The following is a 25685-nucleotide window of genomic DNA, read 5'->3' as shown; positions in this document are numbered from 1 at the left end:
CTGGATTTATTTTCCGAACTCTATGGCTAGAGTTTAATTTTTTGTTTTGGTAACAAAGAAGAAAAGGAAGGGGGGGGAGGAAAGTGGGAGGGGAGGAAGGAGGGATGAGGGAAGGAAGGAGGAAGGAAGAAGAGGAGGAAGGAGGGAGGGAAGGAAGGGAGGGAGAAGGAAGGAGGGACGGAGGGAGGAGGAGGGAAAGGAGGAGGAAGGAGGGAGGGAAGAAGGAAGGAAGGATGGAGGGAGGAGGAAGGGAGGAGGAAGAGAGGAGGAAAGGAGGAAGGAGAGGAAGAAGGAAGGGGAGGAGTTTCCTTACATAGAGGACAGAAGTCTGTGCCCGTGCTGCCGTGTGATTGGTGCAAAATGAGATTTTGTGATGGTGCAGGTGCTGCATCTTGCCGGTGTGGAAGCTCAGCAGGTGGTTTTACTTCTTGAGGACTACCAGTTAGTCCATCCCACCTTTCTGGAGATGATCAACAGCCTCTTGTCTTCAGGCAAGTGCATGATTTCTATTCAGAAAAATAAAAATAGTGATGTAAAAATTATTCAAGTAAATTACCTTGTGTAAAAGTATGTCTCAGAGAACATTTGGCTTGGGTTTTACTAAGTTGACATGGGGTGAAACGCTCTCATAGCTGGAGAGTTGAGAAGCCTCATTTTTATAAAACCAAGAGACGGAAGGATTACAGAAACAGGATTATTAATGTCGGGGAAAATTCTGAAGAGCTGCCATCTCACCTGCTTCTGGTGGGACTGCTGGCTGTTACCTTTTGGGAAAGCTCCCAGCCAGTGCTTGTCTAAAAAACATGTGTTGTGCCCTTTAATACAGCACTTTTATTATCTGTGGAAATAATCGAGTTAGTGTGCAGGGAAACACATGGTCCAACTTATAAGAAAACAATCTGATAGGCCCTCACTGTCCAGCATTAGTGCAGTTGCTGAATAATGGCCTTCGTACGGGTGTGTGAATGCGGGTACATTTTCAGCCTCTGAGGCCTCCTGTTTCCCAAATCGTGGTCCGCTCCTGTTGTCTGTTGAGCCACCTGACCTTTTCTGTGGCTTCCTGGAGAAGACACTTGCAGTTTCCCACGTGTCTCCCTTTTCTGAAGAATTTATGAAATTTATTAGAATCTCTTCATGAGTAATCAAGGTTAGAGTTGGTATGAGGTGGCTTAGTTTTAGACTTGGACCGAGATTGTTTTGTTATTTAAGTACAAAATAAACCTTGTTAAAAGCGAGTTTCAGCTGCATGATTAATCCATTGTGGAGACTTGCAGACAGACCTACGCGATGCTCGCGTTGGCCCCGGTAAGCTCTTAGATGAAGTGTTCTTTTTTTTTTCCAGAACTTAGCAGCTTTGGTTGACGAAAACATTTAATTTCTAGGCCAAAGTGTGTCTACACCTGAATGTTCCACTGAGAGCAGACCGGGACTCTAGAGGACAGGTGGCCGGCCAGTCTCTGGCACAAGTTGCGCGGCTGCTGTGGTAGGAGCGAGAGGTCCTGGGCAAGCTTGGGTGTCAGGACCTTCTTACAGCATAGCCTCCTGAGATCTTGCTGCTGTGTTTCCTGCACACCACTTCCCTTGTCACTAGATGGAGGCCTTTCATTAGGGATAAGATAGACTGGTCTACCAGATACACAGCTTTTTGTTTGGGGTTTTTCATTTTGTTTTGTTTGTGAAAGCAACATGCAGATGAGCGCTGATGTGGGAATTATTGTTTTTATCTTAAGATAAGTTGGGCGTTGTCATCAAGTTATAACTGCAAAAATCATAAGCTAAATTTTATCGACATTTTTAGCAAAAAAGTATTTGAAAAATACTTTCAGAGAAAATAGACCTTTGTCTCTTTTTTTGTGTTTTAAACTCTTATTTTCTATAGAGGGGGTTTACGCATGTAAGTAGAGCTAACTTTTCTTGTTAATTTGAAGGAGTCAAAAGTGTCTAGGCATGGCTGAAATTTATGGCAAGACGTAGAGTAGATTTGCGTGTGCGTGTGTTTGGATACGTACCAGCTTGGGGGATGGGCAGCATTCCCACACCTCTGAGTTGACCCTGAAGAAAAGTAGGGTCTGCCTGTGGTGGGACCTGCATGAATGCCCTGCTTTGGACATGTGGCCCAAGGGTCATCTTAGAGTTTCTTGCAAACTTTAAATATACTCGCTTAACAGAGATTTATTAGACACCTGTTATGTGCCAGATCTGGTTCTAAATACTGGGTTTATAGAGGTGAATAAGATATAATTCAGCCCTCTATTAAATACTTATAGTCTTAATCCAGTTTGATTTGCCTTTCATCACTCTGTAGCCTTATAGCAGGGCTATGGGTTAGTTTTCCTGATTCATAATACAAGTTCACCCATCCATCCATCTATCCATCCATCCATCCATTCATTCATCTAATAAACATTCATGTTCCAGGTACTTTGCTAAGTATGCTCTAAGATAAATGTTGAACATGATCAAATATCTGTCCTCTGGGAATTCAGAAGCTGATTGAAATACTTCATGATTACATGATGTGATAAATGCTGAACTGTGATATGTTTAGATACATGGAAAAAAAAGATCCTTCCCCAGTGCACGGGAGTCAGGGAAGGCTCATGGGCATGGGGGTCGGTACAGGAGTGTCTCATAGGGTAACAGGAAATATGGGGGGGGGAATGGGCAGAGGAAGACTGTGGGTATAGATTCACTATATTTATGGAACACACAGAAGTTCAGATGCTGGAATACAAGGTCTTGAATGCGAGGGGCAGAGAAGAAGCAGGAGAACCTGGAAAGATGGCTAGATGGCTAGATTATCCACTGTCTTGAATGGCTTGCTTAGGAATCTGAGTTTTATCAAATGAAGGCGACAGGTAGGTTTGTTAGTATAGAGGTGATAGGATCGTGTACTTTTGGAAACAGCTTGAATAAGAGCAGACTAATACAAACACAGAGAAGGTATTGTAGATGTAAAATGTGTTTGGATTAGGATATGCAGCTAAAATTCAAAAGAAATGCAATATTCCATAGGTGAAGTTCCTGGACTTTATACCCTTGAAGAATTAGAGCCTTTGCTGTTGCCTCTTAAAGATCAGGCTTCACAGGATGGTTTTTTTGGACCAGTCTTCAATTACTTCACATATAGTAAGTGACTATATTCAGTTAATCAATCAAACTCTGGTTCATGTGAAATAAATACCATTTAATTTGCTGTGTTTGCTAATTAGGTTGCAAAGGTATCTTAAATCTTGGGTCTGTTTGGTGTTTTGGTACTTTTTTCTTTTTCACGGTGCTTTTAGAAAACACGTAAGTAGCCTGAAGGCTTACCTATAGTAAAAGCATGTTAGCACAATTTTAGCAGAAGAGAAGGCAGAAAGTGTTCTAATGTTCTTTGGAATATTTACTTTGCTGCTTTTCTTTCTGTATGGTAAAAGTGGTGCTTAGGACCTCCTATCTTAGAAAATTCTGAAACTGTTTAGATTTTGCCAGACTCTATGCTTTTTTTTTTTAATGAAACAACTTTTTATTATCACAGAAGCAGTTTTATGTGCAGTGTAGATATCTAAAATTGAATAAGTAAGTATAGGCAATGATATCATCACCCAGACATCACTACTACATTTATTTCCTTTTTTTCCCTAAAAGACCATTTATTGTTGACATAGAGAAGTTGTTAGAGAGCTACCCTCCCTTCCCTGTCCGTCAAATTTACAAGGAAATTCTACCACATCGCTAAGAAACAGATCATCCCAGTGCTATTTGAAACAATTTCAGAACATAGAAAATGAAGGAAAAGTTTCCAAATTCCTTTTTATGACATATTTATATTGAAACAGGGAAAATATATGTCTCCTAAAAGACAATCAGAGATCAATTTGCTTGTGAATATTGAAACTAAAATCGTTGAAAGAAAAATTGTAAAGTAGAATCCAGTATCACAGTTGAAAAGTAACATACAAAACAGCAATATGGTATATACACTTCTTCCCGAATTCCTTCTGGATCTTTCTCTTAACGTGAACATGCATGCGTGCGCGTGCACACACACATACACGCGCGCACACACACACACAAGTATACACTTCTTCCTGAATTCCTTCTGGATCTCTTCTCTTCACATGGGTGTGTGCACGCGCATGCACACACACACACGAGTATTTTTTAACAAAAGAAAAGATCATAAGTATAATACTGTTTTATATAGCTTGTTTTTTGTAACAGCTACCATTTCATTTCAGAAATTGTTAAACTCATAAAAGTAGACCACATAAGGGTTTCTCCAATTACTATTGTCATAATATGCATGATAATGATTTTCTTATTTTTTTTAAGGAATTCAGCAAAACTTGCATATTGTCTTGATAATGGATTGTACGAATTTAAACTTCATAATAAACTGTGAGAGTAACCCAGCCTTGCACAAAAAATGCCAGGTGTTGTGGATGGAGGGCTGGTCAGACAGCAGTATGAGGAAAGTAAGTTCAATCCTGAAGTATGGAAATGAAAAGCATATTCTTTCTGAAGTTACTGATTTTCACAACTCCCTCTGGTGTTTGTTATAATGTTGTCTTAATTGTGCCACTGACCATAACACGTTTGAAAGCCTCTCCCTTCTCTTTATGCCCTGTACTCAACCTTAGTTGAGTACAGAAGTTCACGTTGAAGATTATGTTCTCAGTTGAGGACTGCGTAGAAAGCTACTGTACCTTAATAATTGTATTCCTTTCATTAACTAGCCTATCATAAGCCAGCTTATAATAGAACATTGCAGCAATAATTTTAGCAGTTTTTTAAATACGAATTTTAAATCTCTTCATATCTCCCGTTGCCGTGCTCAGTGTCTGGAGGGGAGTGTGTTTAAAGTATGAATGCGTACCACCATCTTTGCCTGGAAACCTTACGGTGCTTGGTCCATAATAGTTTTAATGTCTCTGAATAGTACGTATATTCTTGACCATTCATTTCTTCATTTTTGGGTGATCGAGGTACAGACTGCTGAGTCAGACCATGAGTCAGAGGGAGGAATGTGATTTGGGATAATGGATGGGGTTTTCCGGAAGAGATAACATTTTAGTTAGATTTCCGCAAGCAAAGGACAGGAGAGTCATTCTAGTCTGAGGAGGTGCCGCGAACGAGGGGCTTCCAGAAGTAGTAATTACTGGGTGTGTTACAGGTGCCGCCGTTCTGCACGTTGGGTCACAGCAGAGAAAAAGCAGACACCGGTCCCCGCCCTGGTGGGAGTCACAGTGTCGGGGGGGGGGGGTCTCGGGGGCCGCTTGCTTTGTGAAGACCCCGAGATGAGGGCCTGCCTGGTGATTGTGAGGGTCAGCCGGAAGCCGAGTGAGACGTCAAGAGTGATTCAGAGGGAGCGCGGCTGGAGAGGGGGTGGGGGGTAAGAGGACCGCCGTTAGGATGGGGCTTTGGAAGCTCTGCCTCGGGTTTTCCTTTCCCTGGAACGAGCCAGGGAGCCCTTGGAGGCTTGTCAGCAGGACCATTTTAATAACGTTTGAGCGCGCTTACGTTGGCTTCCAGGGTGAGAACGGACCGTAGAGGGCGAGGGTCGGGCTGGTTTCAAAGCTGCGGCAGGCGCAGGCGAGAGGAAAGGACGCCGTGCCTCGGGGACGTCGGGGGAGCGGTGGTCGGAAACAGCAGGATTTGCTGACAGGTGTGCAGGGAAGCGAGCGCTCCGGGATACTTCCAGGTACGTCGGCTCGAGCCCCCGGAGGGACCAGTCGCCTGAGCAGTGACTGAGAAGAGCACGTCGGGAGGAGGACGTGAGGCTTCCGGTCTCCCTCGTGCTTCGTACGAGACGCCGGACGTCCACGTTGCAGGGCGGAGCAGGCGTGTGGCTGGAGGGGCCTGGAGACGAGGGGGGGGGGCGGACGTCCGGGATGCAACCCTGGGGGTTGTCACGCTACAGGCGGTGGCTGGAGCTGCGAGAGGCGACGATGCCGCCGGGGTGGACGGGTGTTGACGGACACCCGGGGGAGACGTTCAGGGCCCCGCCGCGGCTCTTGGCCGTTCCCAGGGGGGCGTGCAGAGGCGGCGCCGCCACGGCCGCGGAGGGGGCGCTCTGGGAAGCGGGCAGCGGCGCGGGGCCGTGGGTGACCGCCGTCAGGCAGCGTCAGGCAGCGTCAGGCGGCGGTGGAAAAGGCCGTCTTGGAATGTGCCCCAGAGAGAAGAGGAGGAGCGGGGCTGGAGAGAGCGAGTCCCGTCACCTCTCGTGAGGGAGAGAGAGACGGATCGGGAGCGGAAGGCAGGGGGTAGCAACCATGCCCGTCTAGGTTTTGAACGTTAAGACGGGATTTCTGGCACCGCGGACCGCAAGGTCGCAGGATGTGACCCTTGGAGGTGGGGGCGATGGGCCGGGGGGGGGGGGGGGGGAGGTGGGGAAGGGAGCAGGAGAGGAGCTCGGGGAACCGAGAGGCTGACGTGTCAACCGGAATCCAGAGAGTTAGACGCCCTTTCGGTGCCTTTAGAGAGGGCCGTTTTTATCTCCGGCGGGGAAATGGAGGCACGGGGAACTGCGGGCCAGTCCAGGTAGGAGAGCCGGGCTCAGGTGGCGTACGGTCTGGGGACAGACTCTCCTCCGGCCAGCTCCGCCGAGGTGCGTTTGGCCAGCGTTGTGCCTGTTGAATGTGCGCGTCGTGAGACGCTCCCGACAGACGGGCTAACGGACGTAAGGGACAGACCGTGGTTAAGCCCGCGGGCTGCCGAAGAAACACACTTGAGCGGGTTTAGAGGGACATGCTTCAAATGTTCTCACAGAGGCGCCGACGTTTCGGCAGAAAGCGGTGAAGACGTTTGAGGAAAGCGCCGTGCTCTCGGCTCGGGCACCCTGCTGCCTTCAGGTTCTTCACCCGTTGACGGATCTTTTGTGTGACATGTGTTCGGTCTGGGAGATTCAGAAGATGTTTTGACCTGCACACCCGTGCTTTCCCGTTGCAAAAATGTCAGAGCTCTGCTTTAGTTTTTTCCTCAGGAAACTAACACTTCTTTGCTTTTTTTTTTTTTTTTTTTGATATCTTAAATGAGTACTCTTACTAGATTATCGTATGTTCTATAATAATGATCTGTTTGTGAAACGTGATTTTCTTATCTGTGATAGTGCAGTAACACAGTAACACAGTTCCAGGGAAAGGAAAATGATTTTCATTTGCTTTTAGTTGTTAGTCAAGAGACCTCAGAATCCTTCCTATTCCTTTATGCCTTGATGCCAGAAAAAGCATTTTATTATTATTACTTTATGGTCTTAATTGGTATTTGTGATTATTTTGTAATTTAATCCAAATTGTGATTTCCCTCATTTCTTACAGTCTAATCATTTTTCAGGTGAGGTGTTGTCATTAATTTGCAATCAATGGCTGACGTGTGTTACATGTCTAGGAAACCATGTCTTCTGACAATGGCTATCTTATTTCGCTGAGTGTGGTGTGAAACCTGGGAGAAAAGGGTTGTTTTTGTTTGTTTTTTTAACCTCTGACATTGGATTTATGTAAACTTTTCCATACTGAGTTGAGGTTTGAAGAAATGCTCTTCCTGTTTTAGATACCTGAAATGTTATTCAGTGAAACAGATGGTGAAGAAAAATATAGTGACAAAAAAAGGAAAGAAGAAAAGAAAAAACACTCAGGTACTCTTTTGATGAAATCGACTCTGGGTTTTATTTGTGAAATAATTGCCATTCTCTAATATTACAACTTCGTTAAAGATTCACAATGATTATAAATTTGAAAAATGTTAAGGTAACAAAGTTAGGTTTCTTTTAAGGAAAACCGAACTTTGAAGCTTTCTATATTTTTGAATTTGTGTTTATGTCGTTCTATATAGGACCTAGCACAGTATCTGTTGTTCACAGCTAAGCAGTGAAACAGTTAGATGTTTGACCCAAACCATAGGATGTTCTGCTTCCACTGTTACAGGGTCTTTGGCTGGTGGGCCAAGTTTTCACTTTCCATTAGATATGTCCTGTCCTCAGCTCGTACATGAGAAAGTTCTGTGGTTTCTTTGGGCATTGACATAATGTTTTCTTAATTGTACTCTCATTGTTTTTTCCAGTTCCAAAATAATTTTGAATGTGGTCTTTTTTTTATATATCATAGCACATTCGTTAATTTATTTCTCTAATCATCTAGTCACCAAATAGTTACTGAACTCTGTTCACATTAGGTACTGGGCTGGATACTAGAGATGATTAGGAGCTTATGGTGGAGCGAAAAGTAGCAAGAATGATGTTCTGTTATAAAAATAAACTCTGCCGGAGCGAGACAAATGATGGCAGGAGTTTATGGGAAGTACCCTTGAGGGTGAGGCCTCTTACTGGCAGACGTTACAGCAGACGGACCCTGGCACCCAGGCACTTGGGGCGGTGGGGTCTGGTAAGAGTGAGTTGCGTGCAGGCATAGAACAGGCACTTGGCCGGATCTGCACGCCGCCCACCGGCTGGAGCATGGACATGTGGGTATTAGCTGGAAGAGGAGGAGGGGCTGAGAAATTTTGCTTCCAACTTGTGGGTGACGCGGGGTGATGGAGAGATTTTAGCGGAGACGTAACCGGAGTCTTGTTTCGGAAACAGAAGTTTCTGGGTCCATGCCTTTCGTCAGTTACTGGAAAATAGGTCGGTGTGGGGAGGACCCGTGGAGGGACCGCTGCGGTCACCTGAGAGGAAGGAGCGGACCCGGGGCGCCAGGCCATGCCCTGGGGCGGGGGGGGGGGGGGGCGGGGGTTGGTTCCACCATGGCTGTGGTGTGCCAGGCAGGGGTTCTGGCTTCAACGTTGCTTCGAAGTGGACTTTGTGGACTGACGCACAGAACACGGAAGGAAGTGGATGGAGACGGTGACAGGAAGATGGCATGTTGAGTGAACGGCGTGCTGCATCTAGTGGGGCCTTACTCTCCGTTTTCTGGCTGCTGAAATCCTGCTGGTCCCTGTGTCAGATGACAGTGGATACATGTTACTTGGTTTGATCCTTCTTTTCCATTGAAGCAGCTTTTATTGTGCTTTCTTCTGGATTACGTGTCATGTAGTTCTAACTAATTTATGTTATGACAGCAGATTTATCTTTCTTGCAGCAATAAAAGTGTTCAGAGAAAATATATAACAGTGGAAGGGCAGAGACCACTGATCCTAAGTAATTCAAATCTGTAAGGAGAGTGGGAGCTTGAATAGTGAATAGATACGTAGGAATGTGTGTGTACCTTGAAGACAGACGATGTCTGCCACTTACAGTGGCGGAGGTGGAGATACGTGTGATAAGTACAGTTCATGTTGTTCTCGCTAATTCGTCATGGATCGTATGTATATGAAGTCATGTTTGTTTTTTCTTTCCAGTTGATCCCGATTTTCTAAAATCATTTTTATTAATCCATGAATCTTGTAAAGCATATGGTGCTACACCAAGCCGATACATGACCTTCTTACGTGTGTATTCTGCCATTAGTAGCAGCAAGAAAAAGGAATTATTAAAAAGACAAAGTCATTTGCAGGTACAATATTTTAATCTCCAATCATTTCATCTAGACACAGGGTATAAGGATTATATCACAGTCCTTGGTTGTGGCATATATTTAGTATAAATAACTACTGCTCTATGTTACAGGTATTACAGGCCTTAAAACAGTCTCATCTACCTGTGGTTTTCACTAGGTATAGGAAGGGTTTTGTAATTTTTTTGATTCAGTAATTATTCCTTTTCTTCACTGGGTGGCATTTATGTGCTTTTGATAGTTTCTGGTGATCTTTAAAAATTTCTTTAATGTGAAAGCATTTTTAGAAATTCAGCAACGTGTCTTAAAACATGGAGAGTAAGCTTTATAATAACCTTTAAAATTAAAATTATACCTCCTAAAATAATACTTTTTATCTCTGTCACTTAGTATATTATGAACAGTTTTCGTTCTGTAATTACAGAGCTTCAACTTAAATGTGACATTAAAATGCCAGCCTTGGAAGTTGTCTGAGAGCATTTCCTTTCCAAAGTCATAGAGTCTCTGTTAGTGTAATAAACTAGGATCCCTCCCAATTGACAAAAAGTTATCTTTGTCTGTCTCTGTAATGATACACTTTCATTCGTAGCAAGCCACTAACTATAAAGGTCGTTGTACTGATTTAGTTCTCTTTGGTGCTGTGGATAAATTACTTAAACTCGTTGACCTGCAACTTAATTGGGTCAGTTGTATGTGAGCGTATTCAATAAAATATATACGCAGAGAGCCAGCCTGATGCCGTCCTCTGTGTTGGGTGCTCAATAAATATTGTTGATTTTTCCTTTTTGCTGTTACTATCTCCCCAAATCTTTTCATTTGTTAGGTGACAAAAACCTAACTCATATTATAGGAGAGCGGGCATTTTTTTCATGTCCATTCCTTCATTATTCATGGGCAGTGGGATGGGGTGACATAATGGCTAGCCCAGGGTCAAATGTCCTCCCCAAGGAATAGGTAAGGTATTTTGATTCAGAGCCCACCAGAACCCTATGTGAGGCAGCCTCTTATAAAAAGGTAGCTACTGGACAGACAGAACCAAATGATGTCCAGGTAAGAAGACTAGTCCTTGAGTCCTTTTACTCAGTGAGACTGAACAATGGAGAAGGTTTATGGACTTTTTCCTTGCTCTGTTTCCTCTCTCAGAACGCAGTGGGTAAAAATCCTGGTCTTCAAGCTGCCAAATATGTGTCGATCTGTTCACGTTTACGGTGATACTATAAAATCTGTGTGTGTGTGTGTGTGTGTGTGTGTGTGTGTGTGTGTGTGTGCGCGCGCGCGCGCGCGTGTTTTAATGCCTCTTTGGAGTCTTTTACTACATCTTACTGGGTGTGTGGTTGAATAAGTCATAACTGGCAGTAAGGAGAAACCCAAGTTCACTTGCAAGTGTTTGATGTGTACACACATTTTTTCTTGATGGTTTCTTACAGGTTTTATTTACTGTGTGTGTATGTAATACCTGCTTTTAATGCTACCAGTCCATATTTTATCGATCACGTACCAATCCATATTTTATCGATCGTCTATCAGTCCATATTTTATCAATGATCTACCAGTCCATATTTTATCGTTCGTCTACCAGTCCATATTTTATCGATCGTCTATCAGTCCATATTTTATCGATCGTCTACCAGTCCGTATTTTATCGATCATCTACCAGTCCGTATTTTATTGTCTACCAGTCCATAGTTTATCGATCGTCTATCAGTCCATATTTTATTGATCATCTGCCAGTCTATACTTTATTGATCATCTGCCAGTCCATATCTTACCGATGCAGGCTGGTGTGTCTAAACTGAATGAAGCTAAAGCTCTTGTGGATGAGCTGAACAGAAAAGCTGGCGAGCAAAGTGTGTTATTAAAGACGAAGCAAGACGAAGCAGACGCCGCCCTTCAGGAGATCACGGTGTCGATGCAGGTGATGTTTCTGGGGCGCAGAGATGCGGGCGGTAGGGAGACCATTTCCACTTGATCAGTACCGGGAGAAATTACATTTCTACTTATGTGGATATAAAAAATACTTCTTGTCTGCTGAGTCACACTGATGGTATTAAACACTGAGCTTTTTGGAAAGAGTGATACAGTTTCCCATGTTATTTTAAAATCGTAACTATATTTTTCTCAATTCACCATACACTAATTTATCTAAACCCTATAAATATGCAAATATAAACATTTTAGGTTGGCGTAGATGTGTCTGTAAACAATTTTATTTGTTCACCCTCTGTTGTATGTCTTTATTTTTCTTAAAATTATCTCCTCAGGCTTCAAGGATTTTTTTCCTCCTGCCTTTAATATTTTCAGGATTTAAGAAATAAGTCTTTATTCATTTCATTTATACTTTCATGGTTATGTTTTGATGGTGTCACCTTTCTGCCATTGTCTTCAATGAACCTTTGTTGACGGTTGAACCTTTCAGAGGAGATTTCTTTGAAAGTCTTCTTTGCCCAGGTCGTGGGTTGTGTCTGCACGCCCTCTCAGGGTGTTCTTGTCTTGGCCTCTTTCCTGCCGACTCTGTACTGACTACCACCAAATTCATCGTTTTTATCCTTCAGCCCTACTCCCTCATCCTGGCCTCAGACTAAAATATGCAGTGTTCTAGTAAACGTGTCTTCTTAGAAGTCTCATGAATATTGTGGCTGAGTAGTATTCCATTGTATACATAAACCACGTCTTTTTTATCCATTTGTCAGGTGATGGACACTTGGGCTCTCTCCATACTTTGGTTATTGTCGATAGTGCTGCTAGAAACATTGGGTGCATGTGTCCCTTTGAGTTGGTATTTTTGTGTTCTTTGGGTAAAAACCTACTAGCGCAATTGCTGGGATGTAGGTAGTTCTGTTTTTAATTTTTTGAGGTAACTCCATACTGTTTTCCAGAGTGGCCACACCAGTTTGCATTCCCATCAGCAGTGCAAGAGGGTTCCCCTTTCTCTGCATCCTTGCCAACCTCTGTAATTTTTTGTGTTACTGACATTATAGCTAATTATTCAAGACAGAACTGAAAACTTATATTGGACTTCTGTTCTCTCAATTCCTACCTTTTTTTTTTTTAATGTTTATTTATTTTTGAGAGAGAGAGACACCCACACAGTGCATGTGGAGGAGGGGCAGAGAGAGAGAGGGAGACACAGAATCCAAAACAGGCTCCAGGCTCTGAGCTGTCAGCACAGAGCCCGACGTGGGGGTCCAACTCACAAACTGCGAGATCATGACCTGAGCTGAAATCAGACGCTTAACCAACTGAGCCACCCAGGTGCCCCTCAATCCTTACCTTTAATGAATCACTGAATTGTTCGTTTACCTCCTTGATTAGGTCTTATGTATGTTTGTCCATCTTCATGTTGGTGACTATTAACCTTACTGCAAGTCTAATGTCTCTTTTAATTAACTTCAGTAGTCACTAGATTAATGTATAAATTTCAATAAAAGTAAATGGCACAAAAACTCACAAAATAATAAAGTTGGAGGACTTATGATTTAAAGACTTACTACTGAGCTGTGGTGGTCAAGGAAGCATGACATGGGTGTAATGACTCCTACAGGGTCACTCGAGCATTATGGAGGTCAGAAATAGATGAATGTGTACATAGTTGATAGATTTTATACAAAACGCCAGTTAAATGGTGAAAAGATTGTTTTTTTTAATGATATTTGGATATCCAGGAAGAGAACAAAAAACAGATCTTTACCTTAAACTTGTATAAAAATTAACTCAGTATGGATCGTAGATCTAAATGTATACCAGAAATTATAAAACTTTTGAAGAAAACAGGAGAAAATGTTGAAGATATTGGATGAGACAAAGATTTTTTAGATGTGATACTAAAATAGAACAAGAAAAAATTTGATAAATTGGACCTTATCAAAATTAAAAACTTAGGCTCTGTGAAAAAAGCTCTGAAGAAAATTAAGAGGCAAATCACAGACTGGGAGAAATTAGTTACATAACATAAATTTGATAAATCTCTTGTATCCAAAATAGAAACCATGATGTACACAATAATAATAAAACATCTAATTTAAAGATGGCCAAAATATTTGAACGTACCCTGTGTGAAAGAAGAAGGGCCAGTAAACTCATGAAGGGATGCTCAACATCATTGGTCAGGAAGAAAATATAATCCCTTTGTTTTCAGACATTGAAAGTGTTACTCCAGTTCCTTCCAACTTCTCTTGTGACTGAAGTTCTCAAAGTTAGGTTAAGTTCTGATCCTTTTGCGGTGATCTTTTTCTTTTTTCCTCTCTTGAGGTTTTTTAGATTTGTGTTTTCATTGTTCTGAAAGTGACATGATCTGCCTTGATACAAGTTTATTTTCGTTCACTGTGTTGGACACAATGTGGATTCTTTGCACCAGAACACTTCTGTCCTCCAGTTCAGGGAAGTGTCCTTACATTATTCTGATGGTGCTTCTGTACCTCCCTGTCTGTCTTCACTTTCTAGAATCCCCATTACTTGCACTTTGGACTTCCTGCCTTGTTCGCTAATTTTCTCCTTTTCTCACCTTTTTTCTTCTCTTTTTGCTCACTTCCTTTAAAATTCTTCATTTTCTAATTTTCCTGTTAGTTTTTCATTTCTGTGACCATATTATTAGTTTTTTTTTTTTCAACCTCTGAATGTCTGCTTGTGGCAGTGTGCTTTCTTGTTGGTTTGTGTCATTGTTGAGTTGCCTCCACTTAGCTCTCATAGGATACTTGATGCGACCTTATGTTTCCCAAATATCTTTTCTTACTGCTTTTCTCCTTGTCCTCTCTCTCTCTTTTTTTTTTTTTTTTTTTTTTTTTTTTTACTGTTTGTTTATTTTGGGAGAGAGAGGGAGAGAGAATCCCAAGCAGGTTCCACTCTGATAGTGTGGATCCTATGCAGGACTCCAGCCCATGACCCTGGGATCATGACCTGAGGTGAAATCAAGAACCAGACACGTAAATGACTGAGCCATGCAGGCACCCCAAAAGATGATTTCTTCTTCTTTTTTTTTTTTATATGAAATTTATTATCAAATTGATTTCCATATAGCACACAGTGCTCATCCCAACAGGTGCTCTCCTCAATGCCCATCACCTACTTTCCCCTCCCTCCCACCCCCATTAACCCTCAGTTTATTCTCAGTTTTTAAGAGTCTCTTATGGTTTGCCTCCTTCCCTCTCTGTAACTTTTTTTTTCCTTCCCCTCCCCCATGGCCTTCTGTTAAGTTTCTCAGGATTCACATAAGAGTAAAAACATATGGTATTTGTGCTTCTCTGTATGACTTATTTCACTTAGCATAACACTCTCCAATTCCATCCATGTTGCTACGAAAGGCCACATTTCGTTTTTTCTCCTTGCCACGTAGTATTCCATTGTGTATATAAACCACAACTTCTTCCTCCATTCATCAGTTGATGGACATTTAGGCTCTTTCCGTAATTTGGCTGTTGTTGAAAGTGCTGCTGTAAACATTGGGGTACAAGTGCCCCTATGCATCAGCACTCCTGGATCCCTTGGGTAAATTCCTAGCAGTGCTATTGCTGGGTCACAGGGTAGGTCTATTTTTAATTTTCTGAGGAACTTCCACACTGTTTTCCAGACTGGCTGCACCAGTTTGCATTCCCACCAACAGTGAAAGATGGTTCCTGTTTCTCCACATCCTTTCCAGCATCTGTAGTCTCCTAATTTGTTCATCTTAGGCCACTCTGACTGGCGTGAGGTGGTATCTCAGTGTGGTTTTGATTTGTATTTCGCTGATGAGGAGTGACTTTGAGCATCTTTTCATGTGCCTGTTGGCCATCCGGATGTCTTCTTTAGAGAAGTGTCTATTCATGTCTTTTGCCCATTTCTTCACTGGCTTATTTGTTTCTCGGGTGCGGAGTTTGGTGAGTTCTTTATAGATTTTGGATACTAGCCCTTTGTCCAATATGTCATTTGCAAATATCTTTTCCCATTCCGTTGGTTGCCTTTTAGTTTTGTTGATTGTTTCCTTTGCTGTAAAGAAGCTTTTTATCTTCATGAGGTCCAATAGTTCATTTCTGCTTTTAATTCCCTTGCTTTTGGGGATGTTTCAAGTAAGAAATTGCTATGGCTGAGGTCAGAGAGGTTTTTTTTCCTGCTTTCTCCTCTAGGGTTTTGATGGTTTCCTGTCTCACATTCAGGTCCTTCATCCATTTTGAGTTTATTTTGGTGAATGGTGTAAGAAAGTGGTCTAGTTTCATTCTTCTGCATGTTGCTTTCCATTTCTCCCAGCACCATTTGTTAAAGAGACTGTCTTTTTTCCATTGGATGTTCTTTCCTGCTTTGTCAAAGATTAGTTGGCCATCCATTTGTGGGTCCAATTCTGGAGTCTCTATTCTATCCCCTTGGTCTATGTGTCTGTTTTTGTGCCAATACCATGCTGTCTTGATGATGACAGCTTTGTAGTAGAGGCTAAAGTCTGGGATTGTGATGCCTCCCGCTTTGGTTGTCTTCTTCAAAATTACTTTGGCTATTTGGGGTCTTTTGTGGTTCCATACAAATTTTAGGATTGCTTGTTCTAGCTTTGAGAAGAATGCTGGTGCAATTTTGATTGGGATTGCATTGAATGTGTAGATTGCTTTGCGTAGTATTGACTTTTTTTTTTTTAATTTTTTTTTTTTTAACGTTTATTTATTTTTGAGACAGAGAGAGACAGAGCATGAACAGGGGAGGGGCAGAGAGAGAGGGAGACACAGAATCTGAAACAGGCTCCAGGCTCTGAGCTGTCAGCACAGAGCCCAACGCGGGGCTCGAACTCACGGACTGTGAGATCATGACCTGAGCTGAAGTCGGACGCTTAACTGACCAAGCCACCCAGGCACCCCATTGACATTTTAAGAATATTTATTCTTCCAATCCATGAGCGTGGAATGTTTTTCCATTTCTTTGTACCTTCTTCAATTTCCTTCATAAGCTTTCTGTAGTTTTCAGCGTACAGATCTTTTACATCTGTGGTTGGGTTTATTCCTAGGTATTTTATGATTCCTGGTGCAATTCTGAATGAGATCCTTTTCTTTGTCTTTCTGTTGCTTCATTATTAGTGCATAAGAATGCAACTGATTTCTGTACATTGATTTTGTATCCTCCGACTTTGCTGAATTCATGTATCAGTTCTAGCAGACTTTTGGTGGAGTCTGTCGGGTTTTCCATGTATAATATCATGTCATCTGCAAAAAGTGAAAGCTTGACTTCATCTTTGCCAATTTTGAAGCCTTTGATTTCCTTTTGTTGTGTGATTGCTGATGCTAGAACTTCCAACACTATGTTAAACAACAGCAGTGAGAGTGGACATCCCTGTCATGTTCCTGATCTCAGGGGGAAGCTCTCAGTTTTTCCCCATTGAGCATGATATTAGTTGTGGGCTTTTCATAAATGGCTTTTATGATGTTTAAGTGTGTTCCTTCTATCCTGAACTTTCTTGGGGGTTTTTATTAAGAAAGGATGCTGAATTTTGTCAAATGCTTTTTCTGCATCGATTGACAGGATCATATGGTTCTTATCTTTTGTTTTATTAATGTGATGTATCACATTGATTGATTTGCGAATATTGAACCAGCCCTGCATCCCAGGAATGAATCCCACTTGATCATGGTGAATAATTCTTTTTATATGCTGTTGAATTCGACTTGCTAGTATCTTATTGAGAATATTTGCATCCATATTCATCAGGGATATTGGCCTGTAGTTCTCTTTTTTGGCTGGGTCTCTGTCTGGTTTGGGAATCAAAGTAATGCTGGCTTCATAGAATGAGTCTGGGAGTTTCCCTTCCCTTTCTAGGTTTTGGAACAGCTTGAGAAGGATAGGTGTTATCTCTGCTTTAAATGTCTGGTAGAATTCCCCAGGGAAGCTATCTGGTCCTGGACTCTTATTTGTTGGGAGATTTTTGATAACTGATTCCATTTCTTTGCTGGTGATGGGTCTATTCAAGTTTTCTATTTCTTCCTGTTTGAGTTTTGGAAGTGTGTGGGTGCTTAGGAATTTGTCCATTTCTTCCAGGTTGTCCAGTTTGTTGGCATATAGTTTTTCATAGTATTCCCTGATAATTGCTTGTATCTCTGAGGGATTGGTTGTAATAATTCCATTTTCATTCATGATTTTATCTATTTGGGTCATCTCCCTTTTCTTTTTGAGAAGCCTGGCTAGAGGTTTATCAATTTTGTTTATTTTTTCAAAAAACCAACTCTTGGTTTCGTTGATCTGCTCTCCAGTTTTTTTAGATTCTATATTGTTTATTTCTGCTCTCATCTTTATTATTTCTCTTCTTCTGCTGGGTTTGGAGTGTCTTTGCTGCTCTGCTTCTGTTTCCTTTAGGTGTGCTGTTAGATTTTGTGTTTGGGATTTTTCTTGTTGAGATAGGCCTGAATTGCAATGTGTTCTCCTCTCAGAACTGCCTATGCTGCATCCCAAAGCGTTTAGATTGTTGTATTTTCATTTTCATTTGTTTCCATATATTTTTTAATTTCTTCTCTAACTGCCTGGTTGACCCATTCATTCTTTAGTAGGGTGTTCTTTAACCTCCATGCTTTTGGAGGTTTTCCAGAATTTTCCCTGTGGTTGATTTCAAGTTTCATGGCATTGTGGTCTGAAAGTGTGCATGGTATGATCTCAATTCTCTTATACTTATGAAGGGCTGTTTTGTGACCCATATGTGACCTATCTTGGAGAATGTTCCATGTGCACTCGAGAAGAAAGTATATTCTGTTGCTTTGGGGTGCAGAGTTCTAAATATATCTGTCAAGTCCATCTGATCCAATGTATCATTCAGGGCCCTTGTTTCTTTATTGGTCCTGTGTCTAGATCTATTGTTGTCAGTGGAGTGTTAAAGTCCCCTGCAGTTACCACATTCTTATCAATAAGGTTGCTTATGTTTGTGATTAATTGTTTTATATATTTTGGGGGCTCCCATATTTGGCACATAGATATTTATAATTGTTAGCTGTTCCTGATGGATAGACCTCGTAATTATTATATAATGCCCTTCTTCATCTCTTGTTCCAGCCTTTAATTTAAAGTCTAGTTTGTCTGATAGAAGTATGGCTACTCCAGCTTTCTTTCGACTTCCAGTAGCATGATAAAGAAGATTTCTTCTTAAGTGTGCTCATCCTCACTGGCAATCTGAGGGTTGGATGGACTGTGGGGGTGTGAGCTTCATGGGAGGGTTGTCTGGAAGGTCCCGAGTGGTCCAGTTAAGACCATCTTTGATGCATGTGGTCATTCTCAAAGGCAGTAACATTTCCAGAAACGTGACGGTTATGTACACATTCAATGTTTCCAAGATAATGTTATTGAGTACCTGACCTGGTGAGTAATGTAATAGGAATATCAAATGTAATTTTCATATTATAAAACTTTAGCATGTTTTTTTCCTCAGGGTATTTTGGAACCAAATTAATACGGATATTTTTTGTAAAGCAGCCAGCTATATTTATTGTTTAAAAAAATCTGTCAAATACTTACCTTTAAAGAGTAATTTGGAATATGAAAAAAGTGAAAGCTCTGTAGGGGATAATAGTGTTGGTAACTGTGTGTTTACTAGAGGGCCATAGCACTGTGTGCCTGTGTGGTCTCACACTAGTGGGCTGGAGACGGGTACGCTGGCCGCCATGCCCTTTCTCTGTTTGGGCCCTTCCTAGAAGAGGTTTTCCTAAGACTGTGGCTAATTGTATTGCCTAGCAGAGACTAGAAAGAATCACTGCGCATCTCGTAAGTTGGTAATTGTTCTTAATTATGAATAGCTGACATTTTCTGTTATAAAAAGGTACTGTGGACAGACAGCTTAAGTATCCAACTGTGTAATTTCCAAAGCTTGGAGCTCTAGGTTTGTGACATAAGAAAAACAAGAAATAAATGCTATAAAATCTCACAATAGGGAGAACCTCCAGTTGGTAGAGTAGGCTAATAAAACAAGCAACACATGAGCCGGGCCTTTGGCGGCTCCTATGTGGAGGTGGAGAAAACGACTTCCTCCTGAGCAGCGAGGGGGAGATGTGCAGGTGGGAAGGCTTGTGGCCCGGGGACAGTTCCACCTGAGCCGGTGTGGAAGGTGCCTCCCAGGAAGGGCAGGGGGAAGCAAGGGTCCACTCCTCAGTGAGTCTCCGTTTGGGCCACGGATTGGAGCCACCTGACAAGTCTTTAAACAGTTCTGTGCTTCAGTTGCATCCAGTCTATTTCAATATATTTGGCAATAGAACACAGGACATTCCTTGTGATTGTAATCGAGTTGAGAACCACTGAGGCGAGTGCTTGTGAAAGGTTTCTTGACGGATTTCCTCTTTGGATTTTCAGTTAGTACAGATAAACCAAATACGGACATTCACAACGATTCATAGCATTTTCATGTAGGTGGGACCCTTGATATTTGCTTTCAGGAACAAAGAGTTCATGACTTAGTGTTTTTTGAATCTGTAGTAATTTTTGTTGATTATTCGCCATCGTATTATTGTCATGATTTCAATTAATTTTTGTCTAAAAGTGTAGAAACACAAACTTGCAATATAATGTAATTAGTCCCTAAGAGTTAGTCTTTACTGTTAGAATTATAGAAGAATTTGTTTTTAGTTTATGAAATGAACACGATAGTACTAACTTCTCTGGGTTATTTATTGCAAGTGTTAAATGTGTATTATAATTTTATACATTATGCATTTCTGAGTTGATTTTTATATAAATAGCATTTATTGCTTTGCTATTCAGAAAAAACTAAAGTAAAGCAGAGAAACCTCCTGATGATAAATATACAGTAAATTATATCTTTGGTTTCCCAGGCATTTTAGAAACTCTTATGTCAATTAACATGACAAAAGTATTTAATAGAAGATGTTATTTTAAAGTAACTTATTTTGATACTATGCTTTTAAATATTGAGTGCATTAAAATTAATTGGAATGCCTTATAAATACTTCTATAGGATGCTAGTGAGCAAAAGACAGAACTTGAAAGACTGAAGCACAAGATAGCAGAAGAAGTTGTTAAAATTGAAGAAAGAAAAAACAAAATTGATGATGAGTTAAAAGAAGTACAGGTAAGCTACAAAGGAAATTTCGTGGGGCACCTGGGTGGCTCTGTCAGTTGAGTGTCTGATTTTGGCTCAGGTCATGATCTCACAGTTCGTGGGTTCGAGCCCCATGTCCGACTCTGTGCTGTCAGTGCAGAGCCTGCTTGGGATTCTTACTCTCTGACCCTCCTCCTTCCCTGCTCTTGCTCATGCTCTCTCTGTCAAAAATAAAAATAAACATGAAAAAAAAAAAACCCCGAAAAATGGTAAGAGCCATTTTTGACTACCAGTGGTGTCTAGGAGTTCAAACATTACTTCTTGACTTATTTTCTAACAATATTACCAACTGTGGCTTTCAATCAGGGTATTATTTGTAGAAGAAAAGCAAGATGGAGGGTCCACCAGGTAAAGTCAGTGAATGAACCAGTAGTCATCAAAAACCATCTTTGTTTTTCACAAGCCGTGTTGTCTGAGAAGAAAAATGCATTGTAGGGAAATCAAGTCAAAGTCTTAGGCTCTTTTTTTTTTTTTTGGTTCCTCACTAGGTTAGCCAGCTTATCTTAGAATATAAGGAGGCTCTTGAAAATGGCAAATTGTCCATTTGCAGTAATGTGGTTGGAGCTAGAGTGGATTATGCTAAGTGAAATAAGAGAAAGACAAATACCATATGACTTCCCAGTATGAGGAATGTAAGGAACAAAACAGATCAAAGTATGGGAGGGGATGGGGTGCCTGGGTGGCTCATTCGGTTGAGCATCCGACTTCGGCTCAGGTCATGATCTCGTGATCTGTGAGTTCGAGCCCCGCGTCGGGCTGTATGCTGACAACTGAGAGCCTGGAGCCTGCTTCTGATTCTGTGTCTCCCTCTCTCTCTGCCCCTCCCCCGCTCATGCTCTGTCTCTCTCTCTCTCTGTCAAAAATAAATAAACATTAAAAAAAAAAAAGTATGGGAGGGGAGGGGGACAGACAGGGAAACAAACCACAGGAGGCTCTTAATGATGGAGAACAAACAGGGTTGATGGAGTGGGTGGGAGATGGGCACTAAGGAGGACACCTGATGATGGGCACTGAGTATCGTGTGTAAGTGATGAATCACTGAATTCTACTTCTTAAACCAACAGTGCACTGCATGTTAACTAAAATTTAAATAAAATTTTGAAGGAAAAAATAGCAAATTGTCTCAAAACAAATTGAATTTTCTAAATTAGACTATTGCAGTTATAGTGGTAAGAACTTAAAGATTTTGTATTTTGTGTGTTTTAAAGCATTTTGATATTTGAAGAAAAAGGATATTAGTAACTAGAGTTATTAAAAAAAATTTTAACATTTATTTTTGAGAGAGAGAGAGACAGAGTGCAAGTGGGGGAGGGGTGGCAGAGAGAGAGGGAGACCCAGAATCCGAAGCAGGCTCTAAGCTCTGAACTGTCAGCACAGAGCTGGATGCTAAGCTCAAACTCAGGAACCCTGAGATCATGACCTCAGCCCAAGTCAGATGCATAACCGGCTGAGCCACCCAGGCGCCCCCTACAGTTATTTTTAATAAAACGACAAATATTCAATAATTTGTAAAGAGGTAATGATTTTTATATACATAATTTTGAAAGTAATAAAGCCCTTTGTCTTTTTAGCCTCTAGTCAATGAAGCTAAACTAGCAGTTGGAAACATCAAGCCAGAATCTCTTTCAGAAATTCGCTCACTGCGCATGCCACCTGACATCATCAGAGACATTCTTGAGGGTGTTTTAAGGCTGATGGGGATCTTTGATACATCTTGGGTGAGCATGAAAAGGTAAGTTTTTGAATTTGTGAAGAATTTTATTATTTCCCCTATGAAGTACACATTCACATTTTTATGTATGTATGTATTATTCATTTAGTTTTAAAGATTTTATTTGTAAGGAATCTCTACACCCAGTGTAGGGCTTGAACCCACAACCCCACGATCCAGAGTCACATGCTGTACTGACTGAGCCAGCCAGGCACCCATCCTTCATATTTTTATTTTTTTATTTTTTTTAATGTTTATTTATTATTGAAAGAAAGCATGAGAATGTGAGGGGCAGAGAGAGAGGGAGACACAGAATTCGAAGGAGGTTCTAGGCTCCGAGCTGTCAGCACAGAGCCCAACACGGGGCTTGAACTCACAAACCGTGAGACCATGATCTGAGCCAAAGTTGGACGCTTAACTGACTGAGCCACCCAGGCGCCCCATCCTTTGTATTTTTAAATATTTCTTTTGTTGCTTTTCACACTGTTTCATTAATTGCCTAGTATACACTTTGCCATCATATTTCAAGATACTTTATAAAATCATGCAACATCTATGTTTTTACCCATAATAAGGGATTATTTTAAGTGTCCAAAGAGGAGAAAGGAATGCCTGGAAATCTTGAAGAACATCTCAGTAAATACACTTCTTTGGTCCTCACACATTACAGAGCATTGTGTTTACTGTGATTCACTGACGAAGAAAATATAGCCACTATTGTTAGGGTCAGAGGACAGAAACAGGAGGCGGGAGCCCCGGAACAGTACAGATGTGAGCTGGAAGAGAAGAGGCTGTGTGAGAACTAAATATGCAGCCAGATAGCTCCGGAGCTTACGTTGCAACAGCATGATGGGCTTTGTTCCGATGCGTGGTCCGCGGTAGCATGGAGGTTGACAGTAGAGTCCTTTCCTGTCTAGAGATGGGAAGGGGATGTGGTCGGGGGCACAGCTGAAAATACCTTTCTTAGAAAAGAGTCAGGAACTTTTCTGACATCTCCTAGAACGTGCACGTACCTGGCGGTTCTCAGAAAGGGATGTGGGTAAAATGAAAAGACTGTGACCCCTTCATTTCACTGCTCCAAGTTGTTCACAGAACCCAGGAAAGGCTGCGGTGGATCTTCCTGGAGCTCTTCCTTGTCGTCTATAGAAATGACAGATACTGCATTAGAAGCTGGGATACATTAGTACCCTGTTGTTTGAGAACTAACAGATTGAACGTATTGTATGTACCATTTTGTGACGTTGGTATGCTCATCAGAAATAGCAAATGTTATGTAGCCTCACTTTAAGTAATATGCTGTAATTTTAGTTTCCTTGCGAAAAGAGGTGTGAGAGACGACATAGCAACCTTTGATGCACGAAATATTCCAAAGGAGATAAGACACAGTGTTGAAGAACTTCTTTATAAAAATAAAGGATCTTTTGATTCAAAGGTAATTGTTAACAGTTATTCTGCCAATTCCTTTTCCATACTGTATAATATTCTGCTTGTTAAAATGTGATAACTTTAAGTTATTGGTTATTTATATTGCCTGGAAACTAAAAGTTAAAAAAAAATAAGCTGTAGATGTTACGTGTCAGAAGCATTTACCAACGGGTGGACCGGAATCCAGGTTGGGTCTGGGGTGCACATTTATTGTAAGTGGTTTTTGAATCTTTGTGCTGTAAATTCTCAGTCTGTCATTTCTTAACCTCCAACTTGCCTGGTCTGCTTTTCCTTCTTCCTGTGTATTTGTTAGATAAGACCAGATATCTCTGTTAGGATTCTTGTGTCTCTTTTCAGTGAATAGGTTCAGTTACATGATTCCGGTATTTTTTTGAGATCTCTTATTCAACGTGTCATGTGCATTGTCTCTGGCACTAATAGCAATGGTTTCCGAATTGCTTTTTTCTAATAAAGTTGTGTCCCATGTACAGAGGAGGAAGAATTGATGCTTGAACATCATTGTGGACAGACATAATAATTTATAATAATTTATAATAAGGCATGTGGCTAATGGAACACTTTTGTCAATAAAATATCATTATATTAAAGATTTATGTGGTTCAAAATCACTAACTCTGAAGCAAAAATTCTAGATTACCTATCAAGGTAATTTCATTAGAAATTAACACTTTATTGTTAATTTAGCTATAAGCCAAACACTTTATTTTGGGAGATAAATTATTAAATAAAGGCCTACATAAGACAGACTAGAATTAGCTTTGCTTTTATTTGAAATTAAGTCTGGGTGCTGGATAACTCGTGATGGGTTTTTCAGAACGCGAAGCGAGCCAGTACTGCGGCGGCTCCTTTGGCCGCATGGGTTAAAGCAAACATCCAGTATTCCCACGTCTTGGAACGGATCCAGCCTTTGGAAACTGAACAGGCAGCATTAGAATCGTAAGTGAAATATAAAATAGAAATAAGTCTGACCTTTATTTTCATCATTTTAATGGCTGAGTTAATTATTCAGATATATTTATGTTTCATTTCTTGTTTACATCTAAAAAGGCAGCTGGCAACATTAAAACATACAACATGGGTCAATTATATAAAATTAAATACTAAACAGGGCAAAACAAAACAATTAGAAGCAGATGGAGGGTAGGACCCACTCTCTTTTTCCCTTGTCCATTGTGTATTGTTGGGAGAGGTTCTTCCACAGAGAGCTTGGGTTTGGGGAAGGAGTAATATTAACATACAGGAAGTAGGTTTTGGAAATTTAGGGCTTTTGAATTTCTTTTCTTCTTTTAAGTTCTAAGAAATGTGTCATATGTATTTTTCAAAGCATAGTCTGTCTGAGTAGGGGGACAATTTAACTATATACTTTGGGGCTTAAAATTTTAATTGGCTATTGTTCCTAAGTCAGCATTTTGTTTGTTGATTTAAATTTATTTTTTTAATTTATATCCAAGTTAGTTAAAATATAGTACAACAGTGATTTCAGGTGTAGATTCCTTAATGCCCCTTATCCATTTAGCCCATCCCCCCTCCCACAGCCCCTCCAGTAACACTCAGTTTGTTCTTCATATTTAAGAGTCTCTTATGTTTTGTCCCCCTCTCTGTTTTTATGTTATTTTTGCTTCCCTTCCCTTGTGTTCATCTGTTCTGTGTCTTAAAGTCCTCATATGAGTGAAGTCCTACGATATTTGTCTTTCTCTAATTTTGCTTGCATTAATACCCTCCAGTTCCATCCATGTAGTTGCAAATGGCAAGATTTCATTCTTTTTGATGGCCGAGTAATACTCCATTGTATGTATATATGTGTGTGTGTATGTGTGTATATATATATATATATATATATATATATATATATATATTTGTACATGTACACACCATATATATATATATACACACCATATATATATATATATATATATATGTATATATATATATATATATATATATATATATATGTGTATATATATATATATATATATATATATATATATGTATATATACACACACACACTATAACACACACACA

The 25685-nt window shown here is 40.8% G+C and overlaps 1 protein-coding gene across 5 annotated transcripts in view; it reads left to right on the top strand.

Moving 5' to 3' along the window:
- Window positions 1-25685, top strand: part of DYNC2H1 (dynein cytoplasmic 2 heavy chain 1) — a 343887-nt gene that overhangs the window by 91896 nt on the left and 226306 nt on the right. For all 5 annotated transcript variants that reach the window (XM_078432668.2, XM_078432669.2, XM_078432667.2 and 2 more), the window contains exons 50-59: window positions 383-491; window positions 3016-3129; window positions 4318-4460; window positions 7534-7618; window positions 9316-9470; window positions 11248-11385; window positions 20362-20475; window positions 22077-22237; window positions 23525-23648; window positions 24477-24598. In XM_078432668.2, the coding sequence (XP_078288794.2) occupies window positions 383-491; window positions 3016-3129; window positions 4318-4460; window positions 7534-7618; window positions 9316-9470; window positions 11248-11385; window positions 20362-20475; window positions 22077-22237; window positions 23525-23648; window positions 24477-24598 (1265 nt within the window). The remainder of the gene's footprint in view (window positions 1-382; window positions 492-3015; window positions 3130-4317; window positions 4461-7533; window positions 7619-9315; window positions 9471-11247; window positions 11386-20361; window positions 20476-22076; window positions 22238-23524; window positions 23649-24476; window positions 24599-25685) is intronic.

The sequence above is a fragment of the Panthera onca genome, chromosome D1 (genome assembly GCF_046562875.1).
Source record: "Panthera onca isolate mPanOnc1 chromosome D1, mPanOnc1 haplotype 2, whole genome shotgun sequence".
NCBI lineage: Eukaryota > Metazoa > Chordata > Mammalia > Carnivora > Felidae > Panthera > Panthera onca.
Note: the sequence above shows the minus strand (reverse complement) of the source record. Positions and strands in the feature narration are given on the sequence as shown.